This window comes from Mytilus galloprovincialis, chromosome 7 (assembly GCF_965363235.1).
Source record: "Mytilus galloprovincialis chromosome 7, xbMytGall1.hap1.1, whole genome shotgun sequence".
Taxonomy (NCBI): Eukaryota; Metazoa; Mollusca; class Bivalvia; order Mytilida; family Mytilidae; genus Mytilus; species Mytilus galloprovincialis.
The window spans coordinates 48,841,966-48,869,949 of record NC_134844.1 but is presented as its reverse complement, the minus strand read 5'-3'; the positions used below and the strand labels follow the sequence as shown (position 1 = coordinate 48,869,949).

The 27,984-nt window shown below is 30.9% G+C and overlaps 1 protein-coding gene across 4 annotated transcripts; it reads right to left on the bottom strand.

The window, feature by feature from the left end:
* Nucleotides 1-27,235, bottom strand: LOC143083162 (GTPase IMAP family member 9-like). 4 transcript variants are annotated; one of them, XM_076259392.1, is made up of 6 exons: nt 26,650-27,235; nt 25,006-25,101; nt 23,446-23,745; nt 20,227-20,349; nt 16,152-16,271; nt 1-1,420 (listed from the first exon to the last, which is right to left on the bottom strand). In XM_076259392.1, exons 1-6 carry the CDS (start codon nt 27,212-27,214, stop codon nt 420-422), a joined length of 2,205 nt encoding a protein of 734 aa, XP_076115507.1. In that variant the 5' UTR covers nt 27,215-27,235; the 3' UTR covers nt 1-419. The 4 variants fall into 4 exon arrangements, with proteins under 4 accessions (XP_076115507.1, XP_076115509.1, XP_076115508.1 ...); XM_076259395.1 differs by lacking the exon at nt 1-1,420 and adding an exon at nt 9,862-11,618; XM_076259394.1 differs by having other exon boundaries at nt 23,446-25,101.
* Nucleotides 27,236-27,984: the final 749 nt, after the last annotated feature.

Below are 27,984 nucleotides of genomic sequence, written 5' to 3'. Positions count from 1 at the left end.
TCTGTTATTTAATTTTTAATGATATGAATTTAAGCATGGATGCAATTGTACTCCTCATTACATAATCATTGATAGTTTGGAGGTCGATTCAAACACATTTTTCTATGACTTAATATGGATTAAAAATTAAATTGGTGTACCTATATAATAAAGAAGGATACGGCTACAAAATAAACACAAAATGGAAATTTTTGTATTGATCATAAAAAAACGTAGGTGAAAAAACTATCAAAATATGTGCAATTTGGGTACCGTCACGTTAGACACGAAAAGCTATAATTACGCAAACGAACACGTTTCATTCAATGCTATACAGTAAAATAAGATCATCAACACTATGAATTTATTTGAAAACTTTTCACAAATACTTAAATCTGTGTAAGCCTGAGACAAAAAGACTAAAATACGTTATTTTCTTTTTACATTATGGAACAGCTGTTCACAGCTTCAACAATTATTCTTGCAGCTCCTTTTACTCCTGTCAATATTTGTGAAAGTACATCGTCTTCTTCCTTTTCAATCCCTTTCCTTGAGTTGTCACGTAAAGCGGAGTCTTCCTGTTGTTTTCTATAGCTTTCCTCTACTTCCCGCACTTTCCGTTCGTTTTCCTTTTTCAAATCTTCTATCTGTTGTTCGCGTCTGCGCTCTGTTTTCCCAATCGCTAATGCAAACTTTTCATCAAACTCATGTCGAAGAATTTGTACTTTCCTTTGTTGCTCTTCCATCAACTGTCTCTTAATTTCACTTTCACGCCTTCGCAGTGTTTTTTCGGCTTCTTCGTACATTTCATTTGTGTAGCAAACACCACCATTTTCGTTAACAACCTTATCCACTGTGTTTATCAAACTTCTAACTTGATTTTCTTGACTTTCACCAGAAAGTTTATTGTTAAAAGGAATACACCTATTGTCACAGAGGTTGAGCAATGTCATGAGTGATTGGGGATACTTTTTGACGTGATCCCTAAAGTCTTCTTTTGTATCTTCAAGATCATCTGCTCTTGTGAAAACAACCATTAAGTACTTATACATACCAACTCCGAAATGATCAACTAAATGTTTAACCGTATCGTGTTCTATCTTAGTAAATCGACCAATGTTGACCGTCAGCAGAATAGCATGTGGTCCTGGCGCAGTCATCCCAATACATTTTACTATTTCCTTTGTAACTTGCTCATTTGTCATCCCTGTATCATAGAGCCCTGGAGTATCCACAACGACGATTTTACGGTCGAATCTGGTATTCGTTGCAAGATGGCAACACTCTGTAATTGAGACTCCACTTGGTTCAGATTTAAATTCAGGTCTGCCTAAAATTGTATTTCCAGTGGCGCTTTTACCTGTGCCTGTTTTGCCAAGTATAACCATTCTTAATTCAGTTGAGTCGACCACTCCACTAATCTCTTGTCTTTCACATGGGTCTAGAAAAAAAAGTTATTATAATAATTTGATCAGTAAACAATATTCACTGTCGGTCACAAGAACTCGTAAAGTATTTGTTTTGAATAAATGCAACATTGTTTTTCACTCTTTTTGCTTTGAAAGACAGAAACACTCAAATCTATTGCATTTATTTCCGATTTAAAATCATATATTACATATTTTTTCATTCTTATTTTTATTATTTCCGTGTTTCGTGCAAATAGTGTTTGGATATGTGCAGACATATATTAAATAACATAGTATAGTCCTCCAAATGGTGGCTGAAGGAAAGTTGCCGGAGTTACAGTAGAAAATGGATTCAGTAAATCGGAAATGACCGTGGTTCGAAAGGTAAGACTATTTTATTGCACAAAACCCACACTAGGTATACTCCTTTAGACATGATTACTTCTTTGATGGTAGATATGATATGGAATATTTGCCACTAGGCGTTTACGCAAACATTGATCGATCAATCCTTCAATGACGTAAAAGGGACTGAAACATGAACATCTTTCCATTGTTATCCTTAAAAATAGTCTACAACATCAATTGTAATACAAGTAATTGAAATGTAAATGTTATTTATAAATTCATTCGGCAAAATTCCAGAAGGTTTCAATAACTTGCGGGATTTATCCTATGATATTTGATACAAATTGACAGTGAGTCTCTTGTTTTAAACGAATTCTTCAGATGTTTTTATGAAAAATGATTATTCCTAATTATGATCAATTCTAGAAATTTAGAAAAATATATGTTTACACAAGTAGGTTAATATGACTCAAAACGTTTCAATATTTATTTGTTTTTGGCACGGAGACTGTTTATTTGTTAATTATCCACAAGCGAGATAAATCGAAAGAAATTAATCATATTGCTTATTTCTACCTCTTTTTCAATGGAAGGCAGATTTCTTCCCATACTGTAACTTAACACAATAGACTGTCAGATTTGCATCAAATCGGATTTTCCTTCATGTAAAAAGTATTTGCAAATATTGACCCCACACATGATCAAATAAAAAAGATAAATGTCTTTTTTTGAGTTAACTGAAAAAGCTAACATCAATCTAGATATCATTGTTCTCATTAAAGGTTACAACTGGACAACGATAAAAAGAAGCTCAAATCATGAAATTGAATTTGACATTCATTCAGTCACAGGAAACAACACAACTATATAAATTTAACCGCCATACATCTTCGAATTAAAAATCGATATTTTCCTTTAGAAATGTGGGTAAAGATAAGATATTTTAGGGTGCGAAGTCGCTTATTGATAGTTGTAATGCAGGCTGGTCTCACCCCTTAAATATATTTACGATTTGCAGATATTTTCACAGGCAAATACATGAAACCATGAGACAACAAGGTTTTACCAAAAGACCGTCGTCTACACAATATACTCTAAATGCATGAAAATTGAGTCTTTACAAGTTGTAAATATTAAAATTAAACTGAAACAATATCAGATCTGCAAATGACAACCGATTCTAAACAAGCATTCTTGAAGTATTGCATGGCAATAAAATGCAATACATAGTCCACTATCGGTTGAAAATTCATTGTACTGGAACAAAATGCAAACCGTTTCTATAATTTGTCATGGTGTAAACTATTTTACAAATATCAAATAAACTCATAATAGAAACCAGGATTAAATAGTTATATTTACGCCAGACGCGCGTTTCGTCTACAAAAGACTCACCACTTACGCCCTTATCAAAAAAAAAAAATTAAAAGGCCAAATAAAGTACGAAGTTGAAGAGCATTGATGACCACAATTCCTAAAACAGCAGTGGCATCGACCCAGTGGTTGTAAAGAAACTCATCATAGATACCAGGATTAAAAATTTATATTTACGCCAGACGCGCGTTTCGTGTACAAAAGACTCATCAGTGACACACGAATAAAAAAATGTTTAAAAGGCCAAATAATGTACGAAGTTGAAATTAAAGCATTGAGGACCAAAATTCCTAAAAGTTTTGCCAAATACAGCTATGGTAATCTATTCCTGAGGTAGAAAAGCCTTCGTATTTCTAAAATTCCAAATTTTGTTTACAGTTAATTTATAATTATGAACATATCAATGATAACTCATGTCAGCACAGAAGTGCTGACTACTTGGTTTGTGATACCCTCGGAGAAATAAATCTCAACCAGCAGTGGCATCGACCCAGTGGTTGTAAATAAACTCATCATAGATACCAGGATTAAAAATTAATATTTACGCCAGACGTGCGTTTCGTCTACAAAAGACTCATTAGTGACGCTCGAATAAAAAAATGTATAAAAGGCCAAATAAAGTACGAAGTTGAAGAGCATTGAGAACCAAAATTCCTGAAAGTTCTGCCTAATACAGCTATGGTAATCTATGCCTGAGGTAGAAAAGCCTTAGTATTTCTAAAATTCCAAATTTTCTTTACAGTTAATTTATAATTATGAACATATCAATGATACCTCAAGTCAACACAGAAGTGCTGACTTCTAGGTTTGTGATACCCTCGGGGAACTAAATCTCCACCAGCAGTGGCATCGATCCAGTGGTTCTAAAAAAACTCAAAACAGCATCTTCAAGCATAACAGAAAAAGTATAGAACATTGATTATTTGTATGCATTTTAACAGTCCAATAACCATTCTAAACCTGCGAAAAAATCATCTGAACAAAACAAATTCAAACTTGATCTGAAACTTATCGTGGCAAAGCTGTATACCAAATATCAATTCAATATCTTGAAGCATGATGAAATTAAATTTGTTATCATATTTTGTTTGCAGCTTTTTACATTCCTGACTTGGTACCTACATTTTCGTATGTAGAAATGCCTCTACCAAGTCAGAACTATGACAGGTATTATCCATTCGTTTGGGGTGTTTTAGGTTTTGATTTTTCAAAAATGGTCTTTACTTTTTGAATTTTCCTCGGAGTTCATGTTTTCTGTGATTTTACCTTTATTACCAATTATGCAATTCGTCATAACGACTTTAAATCTTTATCTCAAATTACAAAAAATGTGATAACCTATTTAACCCACAAATTCACAAATTTAATCTGTTAAAACAAATTATACAATTCGTAATAACGATTTTAAATTCCTGATTTCGAATTCAAATCATATTTTTGGAATGTCCTTAATGGGCTCCCTTAGATACCCAATAATGATTGAGGCCAAGTTTGGTTTAATTTAGCTTAGTAGTTAAATTAATAGCAGGTCATCCCTTTATACTATTACAATAGTTACTGAATATCCCCTTATTATTATTTAGAAAAGTTATGAAGTTGTGATGAAAAGCTTGTGTTTTTTTTTACAATTTCCCTTACAATTCTATAATAAATCCCTTTGTTCTATTTTTATCCATGGCGGCCATGTTAGTTGGATGACAGGGTCATTGGTTACATTTTTCAATCAAGATTGTGTCTAATAAGTTTGATTCTATTTAGCCCAGTAGTTAGTGGAGATTTGTGTAAAAGATTACAAAACATATGAAAATTGACTATAAAGGGCAACACCTCATTAATGGGTGAATTGAAATTTTGATCATATTTGACCCGTGATGATATAATTTATGTACCCTTCATTTTCATGAAAGACGCACGATATTTGTATTTGAACTCTTTTAAGTATAAAACTGTGACACCTCGAATAAAACTCTCTCCATTTTTTTTCAATGATTGTTTCGGATTGTCTTTTATCATTATTCACTGTTACTGCTGTTTACTAACATTGTTTTCCATTTTTATGTAAAACGTTGTTACGGTTTTTGCTTTTTTAATGTCTTTTGTGTATCATAAAGTTCGAATGCAGCATTATTTAAATAAGTATTATTTATTTTCTTTATGTTATAATACTAATGATGTTACTAATTTTAAGTCTTGTAATTATTTACTACTGGTGAAATTCAATGCATTCTTAAACATTTAACATTTAACATTTTCAAATTTCTATTTTCTTTACTTAGTACAGTAGTTAGGATATCCTAGCCAAGAAACAGTCCTAAGACGGGTTCGATGTGCATGCTGAGACATATCGTAAGTAGGTCCTTACTATATCCTAATCTATTCCTTAGAGGGGTCTTACAACAAATTCTAGGATAGCTTCGATAAACAGGCCCAGTATTTCAGTACTTTTATTATGAATGCCGGGTTACAAATTGGACCTCATTATCTTAGTAGTAAAAATATTAAAATGTGTCATTTTATCACAACTTTTAAATTTGAGCAATTCGATAGAACATTAAATGTACGGTCAGTTTTGACAATATTTTGGATATTTTGGATATTTTGGATAATTTGGATGTTTTGTATATATTTATGAAATTTGTTTAATTGAACAATGAATTATCATAAATAATAAGCATACATGAGCGTTATTTAGAGTCTGCATACTTTATAAACAAGAAGATAGCATAAGCTCTATTGAGCTTTTAACTGACATGCAAGACATTTATAATAATATAACAAATAATACACATGCAATAAATTACACTGCACAAAATGAACCACTAAAAGCATGGTGGTGATAAGCAGCCTATAATCATGATAAGCTAGGTATTAAAGCTAAAAGTATATTATGTATTAGAGCTAAAAGCATATAAATGTTAACTAGACATGATTAGAAAGTTGATAAATGCATAACTTAAAATCTTTAAAAAAAACGGGTAAGATCTAAATGGTAAAAAATAGCAAAATATATTAATTAATCATTTGTACAAACTGTGCATTTACAGTCATTTCCATTCAATGACTCACCCCTTAAATATATTTACGATTTGCAGATATTTTCACAGGCAAATACATGAAACCATGAGACAACAAGGTTTTATCAAAAGACCGTCGTCTACACAATATACTCTAAATGCATGAAAATTGCCCAGAGTCTTTACAAGTTGTAAATATTAAAATTAAACTGAAACAATATCAGATCTGCAAATGACAACCGATTCTAAACAAGCATTCTTGAAGTATTGCATGGCAATAAAATGCAATACATAGTCCACTATCGGTTGAAAATTCATTGTACTGGAACAAAATGCAGACCGTTTCTATAATTTGTCATGGTGTAAACTATTTTACAAATATCAAATAAACTCATTATAGAAACCAGGATTAAATAGTTATATTTACGCCAGACGCTCGTTTCGTCTACAAAAGACTCACCACTTACGCCCTTATCAAAAAAAAAAATTAAAAGGCCAAATAAAGTACGAAGTTGAAGAGCATTGATGACCACAATTCCTAAAAGTTTTGGCAAAAACAGGTAAGGTAATCTATTCCTGAAGTAGAAAAGTCTTCGTATTTCTAAAATTTCAAATTTTGTTTACAGTAAATTTATAATTATGAACATATCAATGATAACTCAAGTCAGCACAAAAGTGCTGACTACTGGGTTTGTGATACCCTCGGGGAAATAAATCTCAAACAGCAGTGGCATCGACCCAGTGGTTGTAAATAAACTCATCATAGATACCAGGATTAAAAATTTATATTTACGCCAGACGCGCGTTTCGTGTACAAAAGACTCATCAGTGACACACGAATAAAAAAATGTTTAAAAGGCCAAATAATGTACGAAGTTGAAAAGCATTGAGGACCAAAATTCCTAAAAGTTTTGCCAAATACAGCTATGGTAATCTATTCCTGAGGTAGAAAAGCCTTAGTATTTCTAAAATTCCAAATTTTGTTTACAGTTAATTTATAATTATGAACATATCAATGATAACTCATGTCAGCACAGAAGTGCTGACTACTTGGTTTGTGATACCCTCGGAGAAATAAATCTCAACCAGCAGTGGCATCGACCCAGTGGTTGTAAATAAACTCATCATAGATAACAGGATTAAAAATTTATATTAACGCCAGACGCGCGTTTCGTCTACAAAAGACTCATCAGTGACACACGAATAAAAAAATGTTTAAAAGGCCAAATAATGCACGAAGTTGAAAAGCATTGAGGACCAAAATTCCTAAAAGTTTTGCCAAATACATCTATGGTAATCTATTCCTGAGGTAGAAAAGCCTTAGTATTTCTAAAATTCCAAATTTTGTTTACAGTTAATTTATAATTATGAACATATCAATGATAACTCATGTCAGCACAGAAGTGCTGACTACTTGGTTTGTGATACCCTCGGAGAAATAAATCTCAACCAGCAGTGGCATCGACCCAGTGGTTTTAAATAAACTCATCATAGATACCAGGATTAAAAATTAATATTTACGCCAGACGTGCATTTCGTCTACAAAAGACTCATTAGTGACGCTCGAATAAAAAAATGTATAAAAGGCCAAATAAAGTACGAAGTTGAAGAGCATTGAGAACCAAAATTCCTGAAAGTTCTGCCTAATACAGCTATGGTAATCTATGCCTGAGGAAGAAAAGCCTTAGTATTTCTAAAATTCCAAATTTTCTTTACAGTTAATTTATAATTATGAACATATCAATGATACCTCAAGTCAACACAGAAGTGCTGACTTCTAGGTTTGTGATACCCACGGGGAACTAAATCTCCACCAGCAGTGGCATCGATCCAGTGGTTCTAAAAAAACTCAAAACAGCATCTTCAAGCATAACAGAAAAAGTATAGAACATTGATTATTTGTATGCATTTTAACAGTCCAATAACCATTCTAAACGCTGCGAAAAAATCATCTGAACAAAACAAATTCAAACTTGATCTGAAACTTATCGTGGCAAAGCTGTATACCAAATATCAATTCAATATCTTGAAGCATGATGAAATTAAATTTGTTATCACATTTTGTTTGCAGCTTGTTACATTCCTGACTTGGTACCTACATTTTCGTATGTAGAAATGCCTCTACCAAGTCAGAACTATGACAGGTGTTATCCATTCGTTTGGGGTGTTTTAGGTTTTGATTTTTCAAAAATGGTCTTTACTTTTTGAATTTTCCTCGGAGTTCATGTTTTCTGTGATTTTACCTTTATAACCAATTATGCAATTCGTCATAACGACTTTAAATCTTTATCTCAAATTACAAAAAATGTGATAACCTATTTAACCCACAAATTCACAAATTTAATCTGTTAAAACAAATCATACAATTCGTAATAACGATTTTAAATTCCTGATTTCGAATTCAAATCATATTTTTGGAATGTCCTTAATGGGCTCCCTTAGATACCCAATAATGATTGAGGCCAAGTTTGGTTTAATTTAGCTTAGTAGTTAAATTAATAGCAGGTCATCCCTTTATACTATTACAATAGTTACTGAAGATCCCCTTATTATTATTTAGAAAAGTTATAAAGTTGTGATGAAAAGCTTGTGTTTTTTTTACAATTTCCCTTACAATTCTATAATAAATCCCTTTGTTCTATTTTTATCCATGGCGGCCATGTTAGTTGGATGACAGGGTCATTGGTTACATTTTTCAATCAAGATTGTGTCTAATAAGTTTGATTCTATTTAGCCCAGTAGTTAGTGGAGATTTGTGTAAAAGATTACAAAACATATGAAAATTGACTATAAAGGGCAACACCTCATTAATGGGTGAATTGAAATTTTGATCATATTTGACCCGTGATGATATAATTTATGTACCCTTCATTTTCATGAAAGACGCACGATATTTGTATTTGAACTCTTTTAAGTATAAAACTGTGACACCTCGAATAAAACTCTCTCCATTTTTTTTCAATGATTGTTTCGGATTGTCTTTTATCATTATTCACTGTTACTGCTGTTTACTAACATTGTTTTCCATTTTTATGTAAAACGTTGTTACAGTTTTTGCTTTTTTTATGTCTTTTGTGTATCATAAAGTTCGAATGCAGCATTATTTAAATAAGTATTATTTATTTTCTTTATGTTATAATACTAATGATGTTACTAATTTTAAGTCTTGTAATTATCTACTACTGGTGAAATTCAATGCATTCTTAAACATTTAACATTTAACATTTTCAAATTTCTATTTTCTTTACGCTAGCACTTAGTACAGTAGTTAGGATATCCTAGCCAAGACACAGTCATAAGACGGGTTCGATGTGCATGCTGAGAAATATCGTAAGTAGGTCCTTACTATATCCTAATCTATTCCTTAGAGGGGTCTTACAACAAATTCTAGGATAGCTTCGATAAACAGGCCCAGTATTTCAGTACTTTTATTATGAATGCCGGGTTACAAATTGGACCTCATTATTTTAGTAGTAAAAATATTAAAATGTGTCATTTTATCACAACTTTTAAATTTGAGCAATTCGATAGAACATTAAATGTACGGTCAGTTTTGACAATATTTTGGATATTTTGGATATTTTGGATAATTTGGATATTTTGTATATATTTATGAAATTTGTTTAATTGAACAATGAATTATCATAAATAATAAGCATACATGAGCGTTATTTAGAGTCTGCATACTTTATAAACAAGAAGATAGCATAAGCTCTATTGAGCTTTTAACTGACATGCAAGACATTTATAATAATATAACAAATAATACACATGCAATAAATTACACTGCACAAAATGAACCACTAAAAGCATGGTGGTGATAAGCAGCTTATAATCATGATAAGCTAGGTATTAAAGCTAAAAGTATATTATGTATTAGAGCTAAAAGCATATAAATGTTAACTAGACATGATTAGAAAGTTGATAAATGCATAACCTAAAATCTTTAAAAAAAACGGGTAAGATCTAAATGGTATAAAATAGCAAAATATATTAATTAATCATTTGTACAAACTGTGCATTTACAGTCATTTCCATTCAATGACTCACCCCTTAAATATATTTACGATTTGCAGATATTTTCACAGGCAAATACATGAAACCATGAGACAATAAGGTTTTACCAAAAGACCGTCGTCTACACAATATACTCTAAATGCATGAAAATTGCCCAGAGTCTTTACAAGTTGTAAATATTAAAATTAAACTGAAACAATATCAGATCTGCAAATGACAACCGATTCTAAACAAGCATTCTTGAAGTATTGCATGGCAATAAAATGCAATACATAGTCCACTATCGGTTGAAAATTCATTGTACTGGAACAAAATGCAGACCGTTTCTATAATTTGTCATGGTGTAAACTATTTTACAAATATCAAATAAACTCATAATAGAAACCAGGATTAAATAGTTATATCTACGCCAGACGCTCGTTTCGTCTACAAAAGACTCACCACTTACGCCCTTATCAAAAAAAAATTTAAAAGGCCAAATAAAGTACGAAGTTGAAGAACATTGATGACCACAATTCCTAAAAGTTTTGGCAAAAACAGGTAAGGTAATCTATTCCTGAAGTAGAAAAGTCTTCGTATTTCTAAAATTTCAAATTTTGTTTACAGTAAATTTATAATTATGAACATATCAATGATAACTCAAGTCAGCACAAAAGTGCTGACTACTTGGTTTGTGATACCCTCGGAGAAATAAATCTCAACCAGCAGTGGCATCGACCCAGTGGTTGTAAATGAACTCATCATAGATACCAGGATTAAAAATTTATATTTACGCCAGACGGGCGTTTCGTCTACAAAAGACTCATCAGTGACACACGAATAAAAAAATGTTTAAAAGGCCAAATAATGTACGAAGTTGAAAAGCATTGAGGACCAAAATTCCTAAAAGTTTTGCCAAATACAGCTATGGTAATCTATTCCTGAGGTAGAAAAGCCTTAGTATTTCTAAAATTCCAAATTTTGTTTACAGTTAATTTATAATTATGAACATATCAATGATAACTCATGTCAGCACAGAAGTGCTGACTACTTGGTTTGTGATACCCTCGGAGAAATAAATCTCAACCAGCAGTGGCATCGACCCAGTGGTTGTAAATAAACTCATCATAGATACCAGGATTAAAAATTAATATTTACGCCAGACGTGCGTTTCGTCTACAAAAGACTCATTAGTGACGCTCGAATAAAAAAATGTATAAAAGGCCAAATAAAGTACGAAGTTGAAGAGCATTGAGAACCAAAATTCCTAAAAGTTCTGCCTAATACAGCTATGGTAATCTATGCCTGAGGTAGAAAAGCCTTAGTATTTCTAAAATTCCAAATTTTCTTTACTGTTAATTTATAATTATGAACATATCAATGATACCTCAAGTCAACACAGAAGTGCTGACTTCTAGGTTTGTGATACCCTCGGGGAACTAAATCTCCACCAGCAGTGGCATCGATCCAGTGGTTCTAAAAAAACTCAAAACAGCATCTTCAAGCATAACAGAAAAAGTATTGAACATTGATTATTTGTATGCATTTTAACAGTCCAATAACCATTCTAAACGCTGCGAAAAAATCATCTGAACAAAACAAATTCAAACTTGATCTGAAACTTATCGTGGCAAAGCTGTATACCAAATATCAATTCAATATCTTGAAGCATGATGAAATTAAATTTGTTATCACATTTTGTTTGCAGCTTGTTACATTCCTGACTTGGTACCTACATTTTCGTATGTAGAAATGCCTCTACCAAGTCAGAACTATGACAGGTGTTATCCATTCGTTTGGGGTGTTTTAGGTTTTGATTTTTCAAAAATGGTCTTTACTTTTTGAATTTTCCTCGGAGTTCATGTTTTCTGTGATTTTACCTTTATAACCAATTATGCAATTCGTCATAACGACTTTAAATCTTTATCTCAAATTACAAAAAATGTGATAACCTATTTAACCCACAAATTCACAAATTTAATCTGTTAAAACAAATTATACAATTCGTAATAACGATTTTAAATTCCTGATTTCGAATTCAAATCATATTTTTGGAATGTCCTTAATGGGCTCCCTTAGATACCCAATAATGATTGAGGCCAAGTTTGGTTTAATTTAGCTTAGTAGTTAAATTAATAGCAGGTCATCCCTTTATACTATTACAATAGTTACTGAAGATCCCCTTATTATTATTTAGAAAAGTTATGAAGTTGTGATGAAAAGCTTGTGTTTTTTTTTACAATTTCCCTTACAATTCTATAATAAATCCCTTTGTTCTATTTTTATCCATGGCGGCCATGTTAGTTGGATGACAGGGTCATTGGTTACATTTTTCAATCAAGATTGTGTCTAATAAGTTTGATTATTTTTAGCCCAGTAGTTAGTGGAGATTTATGTAAAAGATTACAAAACATATGAAAATTGACTATAAAGGGCAACACCTCATTAATGGGTGAATTGAAATTTTGATCATATTTGACCCGTGATGATATAATTTATGTACCCTTCATTTTCATAAAAGACGCACGATATTTGTATTTGAACTCTTTTAAGTATAAAACTGTGACACCTCGAATAAAACTCTCTCCATTTTTTTTCAATGATTGTTTCGGATTGTCTTTTATCATTATTCATTGTTACTGCTGTTTACTAACATTGTTTTCCATTTTTATGTAAAACGTTGTTACAGTTTTTGCTTTTTTTTTATGTCTTTTGTGTATCATAAAGTTCGAATGCAGCATTATTTAAATAAGTATTATTTATTTTCTTTATGTTATAATACTAATGATGTTACTAATTTTAAGTCTTGTAATTATTTACTACTGGTGAAATTCAATGCATTCTTAAACATTTAACATTTAACATTTTCAAATTTCTATTTTCTTTACGCTAGCACTTAGTACAGTAGTTAGGATATCCTAGCCAAGAAACAGTCCTAAGACGGGTTCGATGTGCATGCTGAGACATATCGTAAGTAGGTCCTTACTATATCCTAATCTATTCTTTAGAGGGGTCTTACAACAAATCCTAGGATAGCTTCGATAAACAGGCTCAGTATTTCAGTACTTTTATTATGAATGCCGGGTTACAAATTGGACCTAATTATTTTAGTAGTATAAATATTAAAATGTGTCATTTTATCACAACTTTTAAATTTGAGCAATTCGATAGAACATTAAATGTACGGTCAGTTTTGACAATATTTTGGATATTTTGGATAATTTGGATAATCTGGATATTTTGTATACATTTATGAAATTTGTTTAATTGAACAATGAATTATCATAAATAATAAGCATACATGAGCGTTATTTAGAGTCTGCATACTTTATAAGCAGGAAGATAGCATAAGCTCTATTGAGCTTTTAACTGACATGCAAGACATTTATAATAATATAACAAATAATACACATGCAATAAATTACACTGCACAAAATGAACCACTAAAAGCATGGTGGTGATAAGCAGCCTATAATCATGATAAGCTAGGTATTAAAGCTAAAAGTATATTATGTATTAAAGCTTAAAGCATATAAATGTTAACTAGAAATGATTAGAAAGTTGATAAATGCATAGAGTAAAATCTTTAAAAAAAAGGGTAAGATCTAAATGGTAAAAAATAGCAAAATATATTAATTAATCATTTGTACAAACTGTGCATTTACAGTCATTTCCATTCAATGACTTTAAGTATTTTTAAACTTGCTAAAATGTTATTTTTTGAATCATTAGCAGCCGGTTGTACGAAAGTGCCATTAGCTTAATGCGTCATTACGGCTAATCATTCATTAAGTTCTTAATATGACATTAGTTAATGAGTCCATTAAAATGTGTTGCACGAAGCACAATTTTGTTGCTCGTTAACTAATGAACATCTGGGACAATATCCCAAATGCGCCTTGAAAAAATCTCTGTGTAGTGATATTTGACACATTTCTATGATGAACAAATGACTGAGCTGAACCATTTGTGTTAATTTAGAAAGTAAGGGAACACAGAATAAATGTGTAAAACCTATGGAGCTATTAAATGTGTTCAAAGTATTAAATTTTCAAAGAACTTATTGTGTTAAAAATGGGATTTTTTACCATGAGGAGCCGCATCGCAAAAGAATACTCGGGGTTTGTACCACATATGTAAAAATGTCTTAGCTTCGAAACAAGCCATCATACACATACAAGTTTACGATATGCGCTGAGCAACAGAAGAAAACGATACCATTACCGCCTATGGAGAAACAATTACGCATATTGCCCCATCTAATGAAGAATTCGTCATTAACATATCATTAAATATTGGTTTTCCCCTATATTAAACATTTCCCACAATTCTCTGAGTTGTAAACATCCGTTGTCTGCATAATTATCATCAACAACTATGTAGATGCCTGCTAGTGGTTCTAAAACGTACAAAAATAGATTTAAACATTTAAACCAACTGAAATAACCTTGATCACGGAACTGATACAGCAAATCATTTCATTACCAAATAACAAATTTAAGTCTAGTCACGGTACTAGTTCCATGGCAGGTGAAAAGATTGTTTGGAATGAAAGCACATTACCGAAAAGGTAAACTATTTAGGTGTGTCGCAGATCAACAAAAAAATTAAAACAAAATGGCAAAACTTGCATCCAGTGTCAAAAAAGGCATTTACGGAAAAGGCCCGTGACCAGTAGAGATTTGGCGGTGGGTGATCCACCATCTCAACCTTTGACAAAACACAACTTGAAGAGAAAGTAGTGGATATCTACTAGTCAAAATAATTATGACGTCTTGAAAGGCTATTATATTTAGATAATTGTTTTTATCAAACGGATTGTTCTTTTTATGTAGTGGTATGACCTGTGCTTCTTGAAGTCTGGCTATAAATTCACTAGATTTAATAGTATTTCATTTCAAAATCATTACATACTAAGTTAATATCATCTATATATCTTTTTGAATCATGTAAAAAAAAAGTATTGATAAGATCAATAATATAATTATCAGCATTAAAGATTTTAACTTCTATATTGTGTCTTCCTGTTTACACAATTACATGTTGACCATTTATTAAAGGTAGATATCATCTAAGAAATAATTGATGCAAGTTATACTTTATTGAGGTTTTAACATAGGTAGGCATTATATTCGTGATTATGTTTGCCCGAGCGATAGTGAGGTCTAAAATAACACGAATATAATGCCTACCATGTTAATACTACAATAAAGAATAGCTTGCATCATTTATTTCGATTCTTTTTAGGACAATCAAGGTAATTCCTATTTCCTATGTGTCTAAGCGTAGAAGGTTTGTGTAGTCTCGTCCATGAAACTCCCTTTTTTGTTTGTAAACAAGCAAATGACTGGTATTGTGATTTTTTTTAGAGGGAGGAGTTTGAATAGCCAGCATGAACCGATGTCGTATCTAGATCAAATATGTCAATTTCCAATTGCAACACATTACAGTCATAATAAATGAATAAGTAACAACATTTGCATCATTTAAGAGTGTCGAAGTGTTTTAAGTTAACGAAATATATCAAATGCATGCCAATTTGATTATTTTTTCATTATTCTGCAGAAGTCAATATACGCATGTGCAAACACGTTTTATTAGATTCAGAGCATTGGTTTATTCACAAAGGGAAAGAAGCATGTCGTATTCGAATTGATGAAAACCACTAACACCAGTGTTGCAAATTCAGTGTCCTGAAACAATTGGTTGTTCTATTTGTAAGGATAACATCTACAAGTGATGGTTCATACCATTTCATACAGCATGTAGGTTTCTTTTTTAACTATATTTGACAGATAAAAAATGTCACATATATACCCTATTACTTGTGATTTGTATTTAACCATAAAATCCCAATTAAGATCACATATAACCATTTAATTTTCAAGACATTTGAAACTTTTATCTAAAGGAATATTTATGGAGTCATAAAATATATTATTCGCCATTGATGATGGACGATAAATAGCATAAATCAACCATTTAGTGTTATCAAGAGTAAACTCGTATAAAATGTTTTCAAGAGTCTTACATTCAATGTCAAGTCTTCTTTTTTTTGGTAAGTCAGCTCTCATGAAAGTAGCTATACCTCCTCCATGGTCAGTACGTTCTCTTTCCTGTAGTTTGTACCCATCAATTTCAGATAAGGGTCCTTTAAAAGAGTATAATGTAGTTTCAGAAATTGTTAGACCGTCAACCATTTTATGAAGTAAAACCTGTTTAATTTTGTCAAACTTGTAACGCATTCTGTTAATATTTTAATACCTTATATATATGCAAGTTGTTCATATGTTTCTTTCTTTTTTCTCCTAAGTTAAGTTAAAATGCCACCGTCTTGCCCATCTGTATGTTGATGACGACATGTTTCTAGTCATTGCATTACCAGGGATCCACATAATTACAAAGATCAGTGTAAATGGTGATGAAATATTGGTACATTGAAAATGCCACCAGTAGTTACAAGACTCACATAGTACTTCACGGTAGGTTGTCGCAACTACGTTATAGTAGTGACTGCATGGATGATTAGCTTGTCCTAGATTTAGTTAAATATCACCGATTATGTGATAGCCTGTTATTTTTGTGTAATTTGTATTTTTTAATATTCTCAGTACTTGATATTAATATATACCTGAATAAAGTTACATTGTTAGCTTTTTAATTACATGTCATAATTAAGAATTAACATGGTGTATTATTCTATTTTAATTTATTTACATGGACTATTGACGGACGAATTATCATCTCATGCTTTGGTTAAGTTTGATTTCACTGTAGTTAGTTCTTTATTTTCACGGTTGATTTGAGTGCAATCGTACATTTTTACTATTAGGCAGTCCCTTTGGCGGTGTAATCACTTTGTTCTAGATTTTCTTATATAAGGTCTTATTCGTTCTTTATCAATTTTGCAATACCTGTCCAATAGTTCATATTTAACACGTATGCATATCTCAACTTGTTAGATTCGCTTGTGCATGTAACAACATATTTGATTTTAACGAAATATCTGAATTTCTGAAAAACTATCACGCCAGTGTTTCCGAAATCACAAACTAGTCAAAACCTTTACTAAATTCGATCATCGGTACAAGGACATCATTTGTAAATATAAATCAACATGCAGACATCTTATACGTTCAGGTATTTCACATCCTATCTTTTATGGTAATATTCTTTACAAAGCACATAAATTACGGCATTCACCTCAAATGCTTACCAAAACTTTAAACAGACTTATTTGGAAGGAATATAGTTATGATACTGCTGTCAAGTCATTAAGGATTGCATATTTTGGTATTGATAGTGATTCACTCATAGGGTCTTTGCATTGGAAATAAACATTTTTATTCTAAGACCAGTTGTTAACATGATATGTCCTTCTCATATATTTTAGGTTGATATGATTATAAACCCCTAACGGGAGGGATTTTGCGTAATTTACATATGATGAAGTCATTATCTTTCTATCAGTTTAGTAATGGTCAGGAGCTGTCATATCAGTTACTGCTGGTAGTCCTTTGTCAAAATATGTATTATTATCATTATGCTTAGTTTCTTTTCCTACCCATTCTGACATCGGACTCTGACTTCTTTAAACTGAGTTTAACTGTGCGTATTGCTGTGTTTCTTTATTTTACATTGGCTAGAGAGATGGCGGGAGGGTTGAGATCTCACAAAATATGTTTAGTTCCGCTGTGTGTTTGTGCCTGTCTCAAGTCAGGTGCCTCTGGTCTTTGTTAGTCTTGTATGTTTTTTTTTTTAAATTTAACTTCATAATGAATCATTTAAATCTTTTCATGTTTAGTATGAAGACCTATTGGTGGTATTCAGCTGTTATCTGCTGTTTGATCGGGTAATTGTCTCTTTGACATATTTCCCATATTCTCAATTTCATTAGTTTGAGACAGCATACGAGAACATGCACTATACCTTAAAGTCTAATTGGTATAACAATAATTGAGACAAGTAATTGCTACGGAATCACCAGTATATATTTCTGTGACTAGATACATATGTATCCAGCTTAATAAGTTTTAATGATAAGGAAATACGAACGTTAGTTTTAATTATTATTACTTAATGAAACAGATGCATCTATCTGTAACTGATAAGTATATCTATATTTTACAGTGCTGTATTAAAATATATTTATTATATTTATTTCGTTTCGTCTGAATAAAAGTTAAAGAACACTAGATTGTAGTTATTTCTTTTATTATTAAAAGCCTGAAAAATTCGCCATACACTTATAACAAGAAGAAGTCTATGATATCGTTGCTAATACTTATCTGGGATAGGTTTTAAGCATCTTCTGTTGTGTTCAACCCACCATTTTTTCTTAAAATGTCCTGTCTTATAGTTTGTTTCTATGAATTTTGTATTGTTGTTTGCTTTAAGTTACAATTCTGTGTTCTGTTATTTCGTTGTGTTCCTCTTATAGTTGATGTGTTTTCCTGGGTTTTAGTTTGTAACCCGAATTTGTTTTCTCTAAATCGATTTATGACTTTTGAACAGCCCAATACTACCGTTGCCTTTATTTATCTATTTATAAGGTCGTTTGCTAGGGTCACGTTGTACGTGCCTGTAGAATTTTGACAGTGTAATATGTCAAAAATACTGTTCAAACATGGCACTAAATTACAATTGTTGCACATGTGATGCTCTGTTTACTGATATAATGATAGATTTAAAAAAAAAATATCTTGAAAAAGTAAATAGAATTGGTTGGTCCTCAATGTTTATCTTTACTCCGGAAGAAAAGTTCGTGTCCCGAGAAGTAGCGAGTAAAATTTGATCGCTAAGTATTCAAACTTGAAATTTGTTTAAAAATAATTGAGATACATTAACAGTTTGTACACTATGTTGTTCAAAGTTAATTTCTTCATGATCTCCACATAAAATTTACGATGACAAGCTCTTCAGATTCATTAAAGATTTATAATTTTGCGCTGGTTTAAATTTTGTCAATGTTTTTTTCCGGGCATGCGCATAAAAATGAAGAATACATACAGTAATTATCTTTCTATTTATATGAAGCCTTGCTTAAACATTCACATCTACCTTAATGAATTAATTTCGACAGATGCTTATTATAACAATACAGGTCTCTTCAATCCTGTGTTATGATGGTAATGTGATGTAAAAAATTAAAATAGAGGAATTCCAATACTTCATTTAAAAGTTATACATTTTTCAAATAATAAGTTAAAAAATCTAAACGCCATCACCTTAAACATGTTAAAAAGTACAAGTAATTTCTAATAAAAAAGTAATCTACAAGCCATCGTATTATGTTACCATTGATACAATGTCGTAAGGTTCCAAAAGGATATTCATCAGGTTCATGGGTCGAAAATAAACTGACAACGTCATGACTAAATTCCAAGGAGATCAGCAGACAAAAGATAAAAGTATTTGGAGTAAAATACTCTATACTTGATTAACGAGGACATTGAGCAACTACCTAACCTTTTTACACCCTTATAAACATTTCCTTTCGTAAATACTGATAACTTAGTTATTTTCTATTGTCTACTTACAATGGATATCAGAGGGAGTAAATGAATTAACATGTACAATAAATTTTCCCCTCAAAGGTAAGTTGAAAGAGTGTCCCCAAATTAAGTAAAACGTCAATCAAATAACTAACAGAAACCTTTCAAATTAAGATACTTGTTCTAAACCGTATTCTAACTAGTGAATTGGACCCACTAAGCACGTGATGTTAGGGTCTAACGGTGTAATTGTTTAATTCGAGTTGGCTTCTCAATTTATAAATTGTTCCTGGACAGTCGATAGCTAGAGTCACTTTATTAAAGAGAACAATGACAATTTGAAAACAGATCACAAAGTTTGTTTCAGCAGAAAAGAAGGCGGACTGCTCACCTTTTTTCAGCTTAACAGAAACAAGGGATGATTTTCAATAAAAGGTATTTGAAATAAAATATTTGAATATAAAAACACTTAGCCAACCAAACTTACAGTGTATATTGTGAGAAATTTGAAAGTATGAACAGTAATAATGAAAACAAACGTCGGTATATTATTGTCTATGACGTAAGTATCAAACGAATGACCCAATGACTAGTATGATCAATGTGAATTACCTCTGTTCAAATGATCAGTAATATTAACTGGATCTGTAGCACTGTCATCTCGTAAACTGTTGCATATCTCGCATATCTGATCGTTTCCTTTGTTAATATACGTACACGCAGGACAACTCCATTCTGAAATTTGATATAAGCTAGATACAGTTTAAGTTGAGTCAAACCATTTTACTGCAAACTGTTTTCACAATATGTTAAATGTTTGTCACTATTGAGAGCTTTGTATTATTTTTACCCCAAATAGCTCAACATTCCTGTTAGATAAGTTTTATTGGGTGGACCCATAAACTTTGCGACAACGGCATTTTCCTATATTAATCAATTATGGACTTCTGGCGAAATCTATACGTTGTATATATATAGACCTGTTCAGATTAAATTGACCGAGGTGAAGTTCGAATTCCAATATAATGTAATATGTCCGTATATAATGTATTGTCTGAGTGAAATGTGCGCATTGATTGATTTGTGAGAATATACAAAACAGTTTACCGCAATTATGATATAGATAATCAATTTAAAATATCATAAACACTCAACAGAAGTGTTATAGGATTTTTATAAAAATTCAAAATAAATTTCTTTCACAATCACAAATAATAATTTCATATAAATATACATATTTTGACAAAATTTCTGTTTAAGCTACTTTAAAATAGAGGAACGAGATTATTCAGAAATTAATAATTGAGTCATGCATGCATAATGAACAAAAATCATGTTTATCTGCATTTTATCATTTCATTGAAATGTAGTTTGTAGTTTTTGTAAACTGTGATATATAAAACTCTGAATTTTTCTGATACTGGACATAATATCGAATTATTATGACATACAATTCCTTTCAGAATTTGTTTTTATAATATTGGTAAAGTTCCAACGTTGTGTCTCTATAATATAAATCATGGTGATCATGTTTAAGGGGGCTCCTGGGTATAAATTTAATTTTTTTTCTAATATAGGATTTCACTATATTTTTTTTATAAATGAACTTTATCGTATACTTAATAGAAAAATGAAATAAAAAAATGGGGTCACCGTTCATTTAAGCTCACAATCTGCCTCCGGAAGAAGCATACATTTTTGTTAATGTCCTTTTTTTCTGTTGAGCTAATAGGAGAAATAGAGGTAATATCGAAATAAAAAAATAACCTAATTACAGAAATCACTTAAATTTTACAATTATTTAGTTGATGTATAGCTTATTTGAAAACAATAATAAAAAATATAGGTCACCGATGAGTTACAAAAGATATTTCAAATTTAATGACAAAAAATGGCATGTTTGCACCAAAGGGAGATAATTTGGAGCTTTTTCAATGATATAAACATTTTAAAAGTCATCTGGGGCGAAACCGAATCGTTTTTTGGGTTGATTTTTGTACCATATCATAAAGTAATAACTAAAAGTGTAGTAAATAAAATTTATAATGAAAAAAATAAAGGTTTAATTTTTTTGCTGAAATTTTTGTACCCACGAGCCACCTTAAGTACCGATGGGTAAAGTTGATCTTTTTAAAAACATATTTCAAATAAACTAGATACTTCCATTCTTTTTGAAATATCATGATTATAAAGAAAAAAAGAGAGAATTGTTAAAGAAAAAGAAGAAGAAATAAAAATCTGACAATAGTGTATGATTTTTTCCCCCACTCTAAAATCGTATATGATATATGGCGCGAGTACAGTTTTCGTCCGAGGATTTAGAAACATAGTTCCTATAGTGTGGACGGTTTATAGCTTGCAAATATTTTTCATACAACTTCCATATTTATTCTTTTATTTTTTCTGGAGGATAAAATAATACGTAGGGGTGAAATTACACGAAGAACAAAATTTGGGTCTCGAATAATTAGGTAAAGTAATGTTTAGTCAATTTAAAAAAGGCAAAATATAGTATGCCTTAACATGCGTATGTCGTCAAACTGAATTATTGACCCCTATACTATAAAAGTGTTTATTTATTTAGTTAGACATGACCGACCTTTCTATAACTTTGATATAAGTTGTCCAGAAAGTAGCACATTACTTTCTAAGCAGTAAACACATTTTTACAATAGAACAGGTGCGATATTTCAATTTTTGTATATATTGTCTAGCATAATGAAAAAACCGTGTTCTCGGGTCAATTTCAGAACGAGATATAAAAAAAATTGAAGCTGTATTCTTTTTTTTTTTTTTTAATAATTGCTTATGAGAAACATAGATTATGTTACAAGTCATTATTGTGAAAACTGAGAACCAGTGTACTTAGTGCAGTCTTACAATCTATAACCAAACTAAAGTAATTATGTGAAACAAAATAACGTGCAATAACACTCGGTTACGACATTTTTGAAATGAAAAATTCTTTCATTTACCTACTTTTTTTCTCTTCCGCAACTTCTATTGTCAATGAGTTCAATTTGCGTTCTTCCTTTCAATTTGAAAATAATACGGTCATAAAAATCTTTAGAATGATATTCTTTAGATCTTTATAAGACATTTCTTTGTGTGTCATATATGATTCTTTTTTTCAGATTCTGTCATACTCATTCAACACTGATATGGGGATAGAACATTGATTGAGAAAGGCGCTGTCTCTCACATAATGTCTAGTACTTAGCTCTTCTCAAGTAGACGAAACACACATTTGGCGAAGGTTAATCTATACGCCTGTTATGTATGAAAATCTACCCGCATCCAATAATATGTTTAACTTGTCATTGCAACATGGTTTGGATTTCATAGTGACATCATGACTGATATTTTCTTTCTACATTATCGTGATCATTGAAACATCATCAAATTCATTTGCTTAAAAAAATGTTTTTTTGAAAAGGATTGCAAACTTTTATGTTCTATTTGTTTAATTTAATGGTTATATGATACCTCCATGCAATGTCGCTATAAAAAAGTTTTATCAAATAATCATCCACAAAATGTGAGAAAAAAAGCAAAATCGGTGTAATAATTTAGAAAATTTCGAGACATAAACATTATAAAAAGAACATTACAAAAAAAACATCGATTTTCGGAAATTATTGTTTAAAAAAAATACTTTGTGATAACAAGTTGAGGATGCATTATAAAAAAATGACAAAAAAAATATTAGGTAATATCCAGCAAAAGCGTTAACTCGCTTAACACGGAGGAAAATATTAAAAGTTCAATATGTGAATAAGGCTTGCGTATCCATAAAAGAATATCATAAGAAATGCAGTTCTATTGTATTACCTTCTGATGGAATAACAACAATACTCAAATCTTTTTCTAAGAAATTCAACATCCCAGTCGAAGAAAAAATATTTTGTACAAACAGAAGTAAGTTTGACAGAAACAGGGTTCTATTTGCGATGACTGTATTTCTAACAAATACGGAGACAGCTATGCATTCTTGTTGAGCACATATGAACTTTATGTATTCAGTATTGAAGTTGTTCTTCAAACCTAAATTGTTCAACAGTTCTAATAGATTGTCCGCAACTTTCACATCTTTGAAAATTAGTTTCACTGCAGTCATAAGTTCCCCTTCAACTAAAAAATTAAATAAATAAATAAATTAATTTTTTTTTTGTTCCGATTTGCTGTTTTAATCTTTTAAGTACGCATCGTCCGCTTTGATGTCATTCTTTTTAGTGTATCCTTTTTGTGAAGAATTCGAACTAAATTTTAAACGTCTTTTGTTCATGTATACAAATGAATCCGAGGATGTATGTTCATTCAAATCCACCATAGTAGACTTTCTGTTTAGTTGCCAGCTTGTTTGTTCAAACTAATATATAGATTTGTCTTACAGTAATCGTCTTTATATGCTTTTCGTTTAGCATTGTTTTGTCTCATTGCTATCTCATAATACTATTCCCAAACTTATTTATTTTAAAAAATATACCCCCAAAGTAGCTCATTCAAGATATTCTATATATCATGTTGTATTTAAGTAATCATACTTTTTCATTATCTGATAGAGTAATAGACAAAATTACCAATTTGCCTATCAAAATCCATATTGATACCAGTTAATTACGTAAACAAAGTTTATCAAAGGTTTTATATGTATTTTTAATTGTATAGAACACGAAGAAATCAATTCCAATTACGAATCGGATGCAAACAATTTGTCTAGTTTTGTCTTCGTTTTATATGCCCTTATATCGTTATTTTACTTAATTTGTACTTTTTGGGGGAACTTGTTTATACGACATTGTGCTTTTATGTACTGAACTATCAACGTCGATGTTTTTGCTGGCGTCATTGTTAGATTTATTGGTATGTTTGTTAGGAATAATCGAGTCAGTTGTGTTGTATATCTAGATCTATGATGAATGTTTTACACAATTTTGGCTGCTGGATCCCAGTCATTTTTAATAAACCCTGTTTTATAAAAAAAAGGTAGATGTTCAAATCAATTATTGGCAACAGTTAGGCCTTCAACAATGAGAAAAACTAAAAAAAAAATACCTAAAATCAATTGATAAACTTTATTGCCGACAATTTTTGTGTGGGTAGTTCACACCCTTTTCAAAGATACATTTTTGTAAAAATAATTTTGAATCGATTAAATATCATTCAGATTATAAAATGAACTCATCTAAAAATATCTTATAATTGAATCAGAGATCTTAGATTAAAAAATACTCAATGAACAAAGTGTTCAATTGTTTTGAATTATTTCATAAACTTTATATGCGCGTTTAATTAAAGAGATTAATTTTGTCTTATAGGAATAGTATATTAAATTATATTTGTTCTTTAAGATTAATACTGATCTTCTTTGATTTAATATTGTCATCGCACCATCTATTCTGTCCGTCACAGACGCCACAAGATGATCCATCGACTTTCCTTCGTATAAATGTAGTGTTGAGGAATCAACCCGAACCATCATTTTTTCTGCCAAAAAAAATTATAAGATAATAATAACAATATTTGTGTTTTTAGAGAATTTCATAATGCTCATTAAAATACATTACGTCATACTGTTTAAAGATATGGCAAAACAACCGTGACTGATATCGATATCATTACGAATAGCTGATATAACTCGATTAACGTTGACCGTATCAAACAAACAATTTATCTTTTATTACTACAATGTTCGTAATACATAAAGAGTATCATATGTCTTTTGCAATATTACACCTGTATCAACCCGAGACACCAATATATTCTGAAGAGCTCTCTGTGCCCGAGGAATTACATTGGATTAGTAGGATATTGTAAAAGTCATATCATATACACTTGATAATATACAGGTACCTCAAGTACCGCTGAATAAGATTTTTTTGTTCACATACAATGACGTAACACATTCACAAGGGGTTAAAACCCTTTGTTGCATTAACTGATATCGATTACGTAACGTCATACATATAAGGGGTTTGATTGATAAAGCATTTGAATCCGTGATATCCATATCATCACGGTTGGCTGTTGCAGCACGATTGCCATCGATATTATTACACATATGATTTAAATGTATTTACTACGAAGTATATGATAAATAGGTGTAGTCAAGCAAAACAACCCATGCTTAGGAAAATGAGTATGTTGGGGTCGCATATTGTTATGATTCTTACAAAAAAAAAAAACAGTATATAGGGAATTCTAAGTTTTGTCGTTGGATTATGAAAATAAATGTACGGTATCTTTTCATGTAATAAATGATGCTCTGTTTTGTTTATTATTTTTATATTCCTTTGAAATTATGCCAGTTTTGTTATTAGTTATTAATTTTCTTTATGATCTTTTTTTGTTGGTTTGCTGGGGAGTTATCATTTACCATTTCTCAGTTTCAAGTGTATGATTGATACTTCCAATGAAGTTCAAAGTGAAAAATACCAAGTTAAAAAAAGAAGTATCAATCTGAAAATGAGAACTGTAAGAATGTTCTTTCGTATTGAACTGTTGGATTATCAGTTCATATTCTATTTTACAGATGGCGATTACATTCTTATAGACAAGGTTTCAGGTGTTAATGCGTGTATTTAATTATTAACAAATCATATAAAAGTAATGAGCTTGGATATTAAGGATGTACTAAGGTGAAATTTAAAACATCAAGAAAATAAAAATGAATATTCATTTTGAAAGAGCAACAGTTAAGGAACAAAATAAGCTAGACCTATTGATAGGTCATAGACCTCCTTTTCGAGCTACTTGAGTTTTTAGAAAAAGCGGGAAAAAGGCTGACTCGGACTTTTACCTTACATTTATTTGTATTATTTGGGTCTCAAATCAAAAGAACAAATATTAAAAAATTGCTTAAATTTTGCATGTTTTAGAAAATTGCCTTTTATGAGCTTTTGAAATCTTTTATTCAACGAAAAATGAGTGTTATGGGGCAAAATATTTTACCCTGTATCGATGAAAAAACCCAAACATTTGATACCAAAACCTCATCCAAGTACATGTTTAAAATATTCATTATAAAGATCTTACCCTCAAGAGATTCGATTTTCTGAAGATCCTGAAGATATTTGCGAGATGTTTCTGGTTCCATAAAACAAGATTGATAAAGTTTGATAGTTTTTTCATATCTGCCTTGATCTGTTTTATTCAAATAATTGTCCATGCGTCTTCCAATTTGAAGGCATGTAGTAATGAACTTATTCATATCCTGTTCTGATACATCTGCTTTAATCTGATGAACAAATCTGTTTCTTTTTCGGCGAATCCTTTCGACATCGTCACCTATATCAATTTCATTTGACAGTGGTTTGGCACCCCAATTCCTTGTTGGCGGATTAATCAACTGAAAACGTCTGAACATTTTGTAAATAATTGAGAAGTCTAATTTTGAAAATCCGTCGTTCGTCAATGTTTGAATTGTTGCCTTTTCATGTAGATTAAGCTTTTTCATAAACCATTTATCACTAATGATCCTCTGATATAGAGCTGGTGCTGATATAGGTTGATGTTGCATCAGATCTTGCATTATAGGATTAAATACATTAATGACAACCATACCGCATCTTGCATATCTCCTGTTGCCTTCAGTTTGCATTTTTGCTTGATATTTTTACAAACTAAAATATAAAAAACATGTTTAAAACCAATAGTTGAATTAAATCTATGATTCCTGAAAAATTTGATAAAATTTTAAAAATTTGAAGTTTGCTTTCATTGTAATTTATTAAAAATCAAAACTATATATTTCACTTTCTGTCTGCTTTAAATTTGAGTTGCTATGATTGACATTTTTTTTAATACTTACGTGCATAAATATTTCATGATTCATTTAGAACAATAAATATGTAGTTTTACACTATACATTTATTGTACGATCCTTAAAATAAATAGGGGAATGCTATTGTGAACTAAGATTTTCAAAAGATTCATATCGATTTTCTTTTTTTAGAAATAGGTATAATATTGTTTTATAATGAAGTTGCGTAACACTAGAATGACATGCATAATAACACACGTATTTACGTAACGTAGAGGTGCTATAATATATTATGAAGAAGGGAATTGACTTGCAATTAACCTGTTCACAACATACAAAAAATGAGTTTTAAGTTTATTTAGAAACTAAGGACAGCATGGACTTTTCTTGCTTCAATATATAAAACTTTACTTGTTTTAACAGAAAACTGGTTAGGGGAGGTGTAACACTATTTTACACTTGTCGGTCCACCCGTTCGTCCATATGACCGTTTGATGTCCTTCCGTGTCCAAAATTGTCTACGAGATATGCTATTCGACTTCACCTCATCATGTTATAACTAGTGATGCAGTTTAAATTATCGCTCATCACAATTCTGTTTACCGAAT

What these genes read in the sequence shown, in the direction of transcription:
- LOC143083162 (XM_076259392.1), bottom strand. Translation starts at nt 27,214, where the DNA reads ATGCAAACTGAAGGCAACAGGAGATATGCAAGATGCGGTATGGTTGTC. An exon ending in GAAAATCGAATCTCTTGAGG is followed by an intron (nt 25,102 to 26,649) that starts GTAAGATCTTTA and finishes TTTTTTTGGCAG; the next exon opens with AAAAAATGATGGTTCGGGTT. An exon ending in TACTGATCATTTGAACAGAG is followed by an intron (nt 16,272 to 20,226) that starts GTAATTCACATT and finishes ACTCTTTTAAAG; the next exon opens with GACCCTTATCTGAAATTGAT.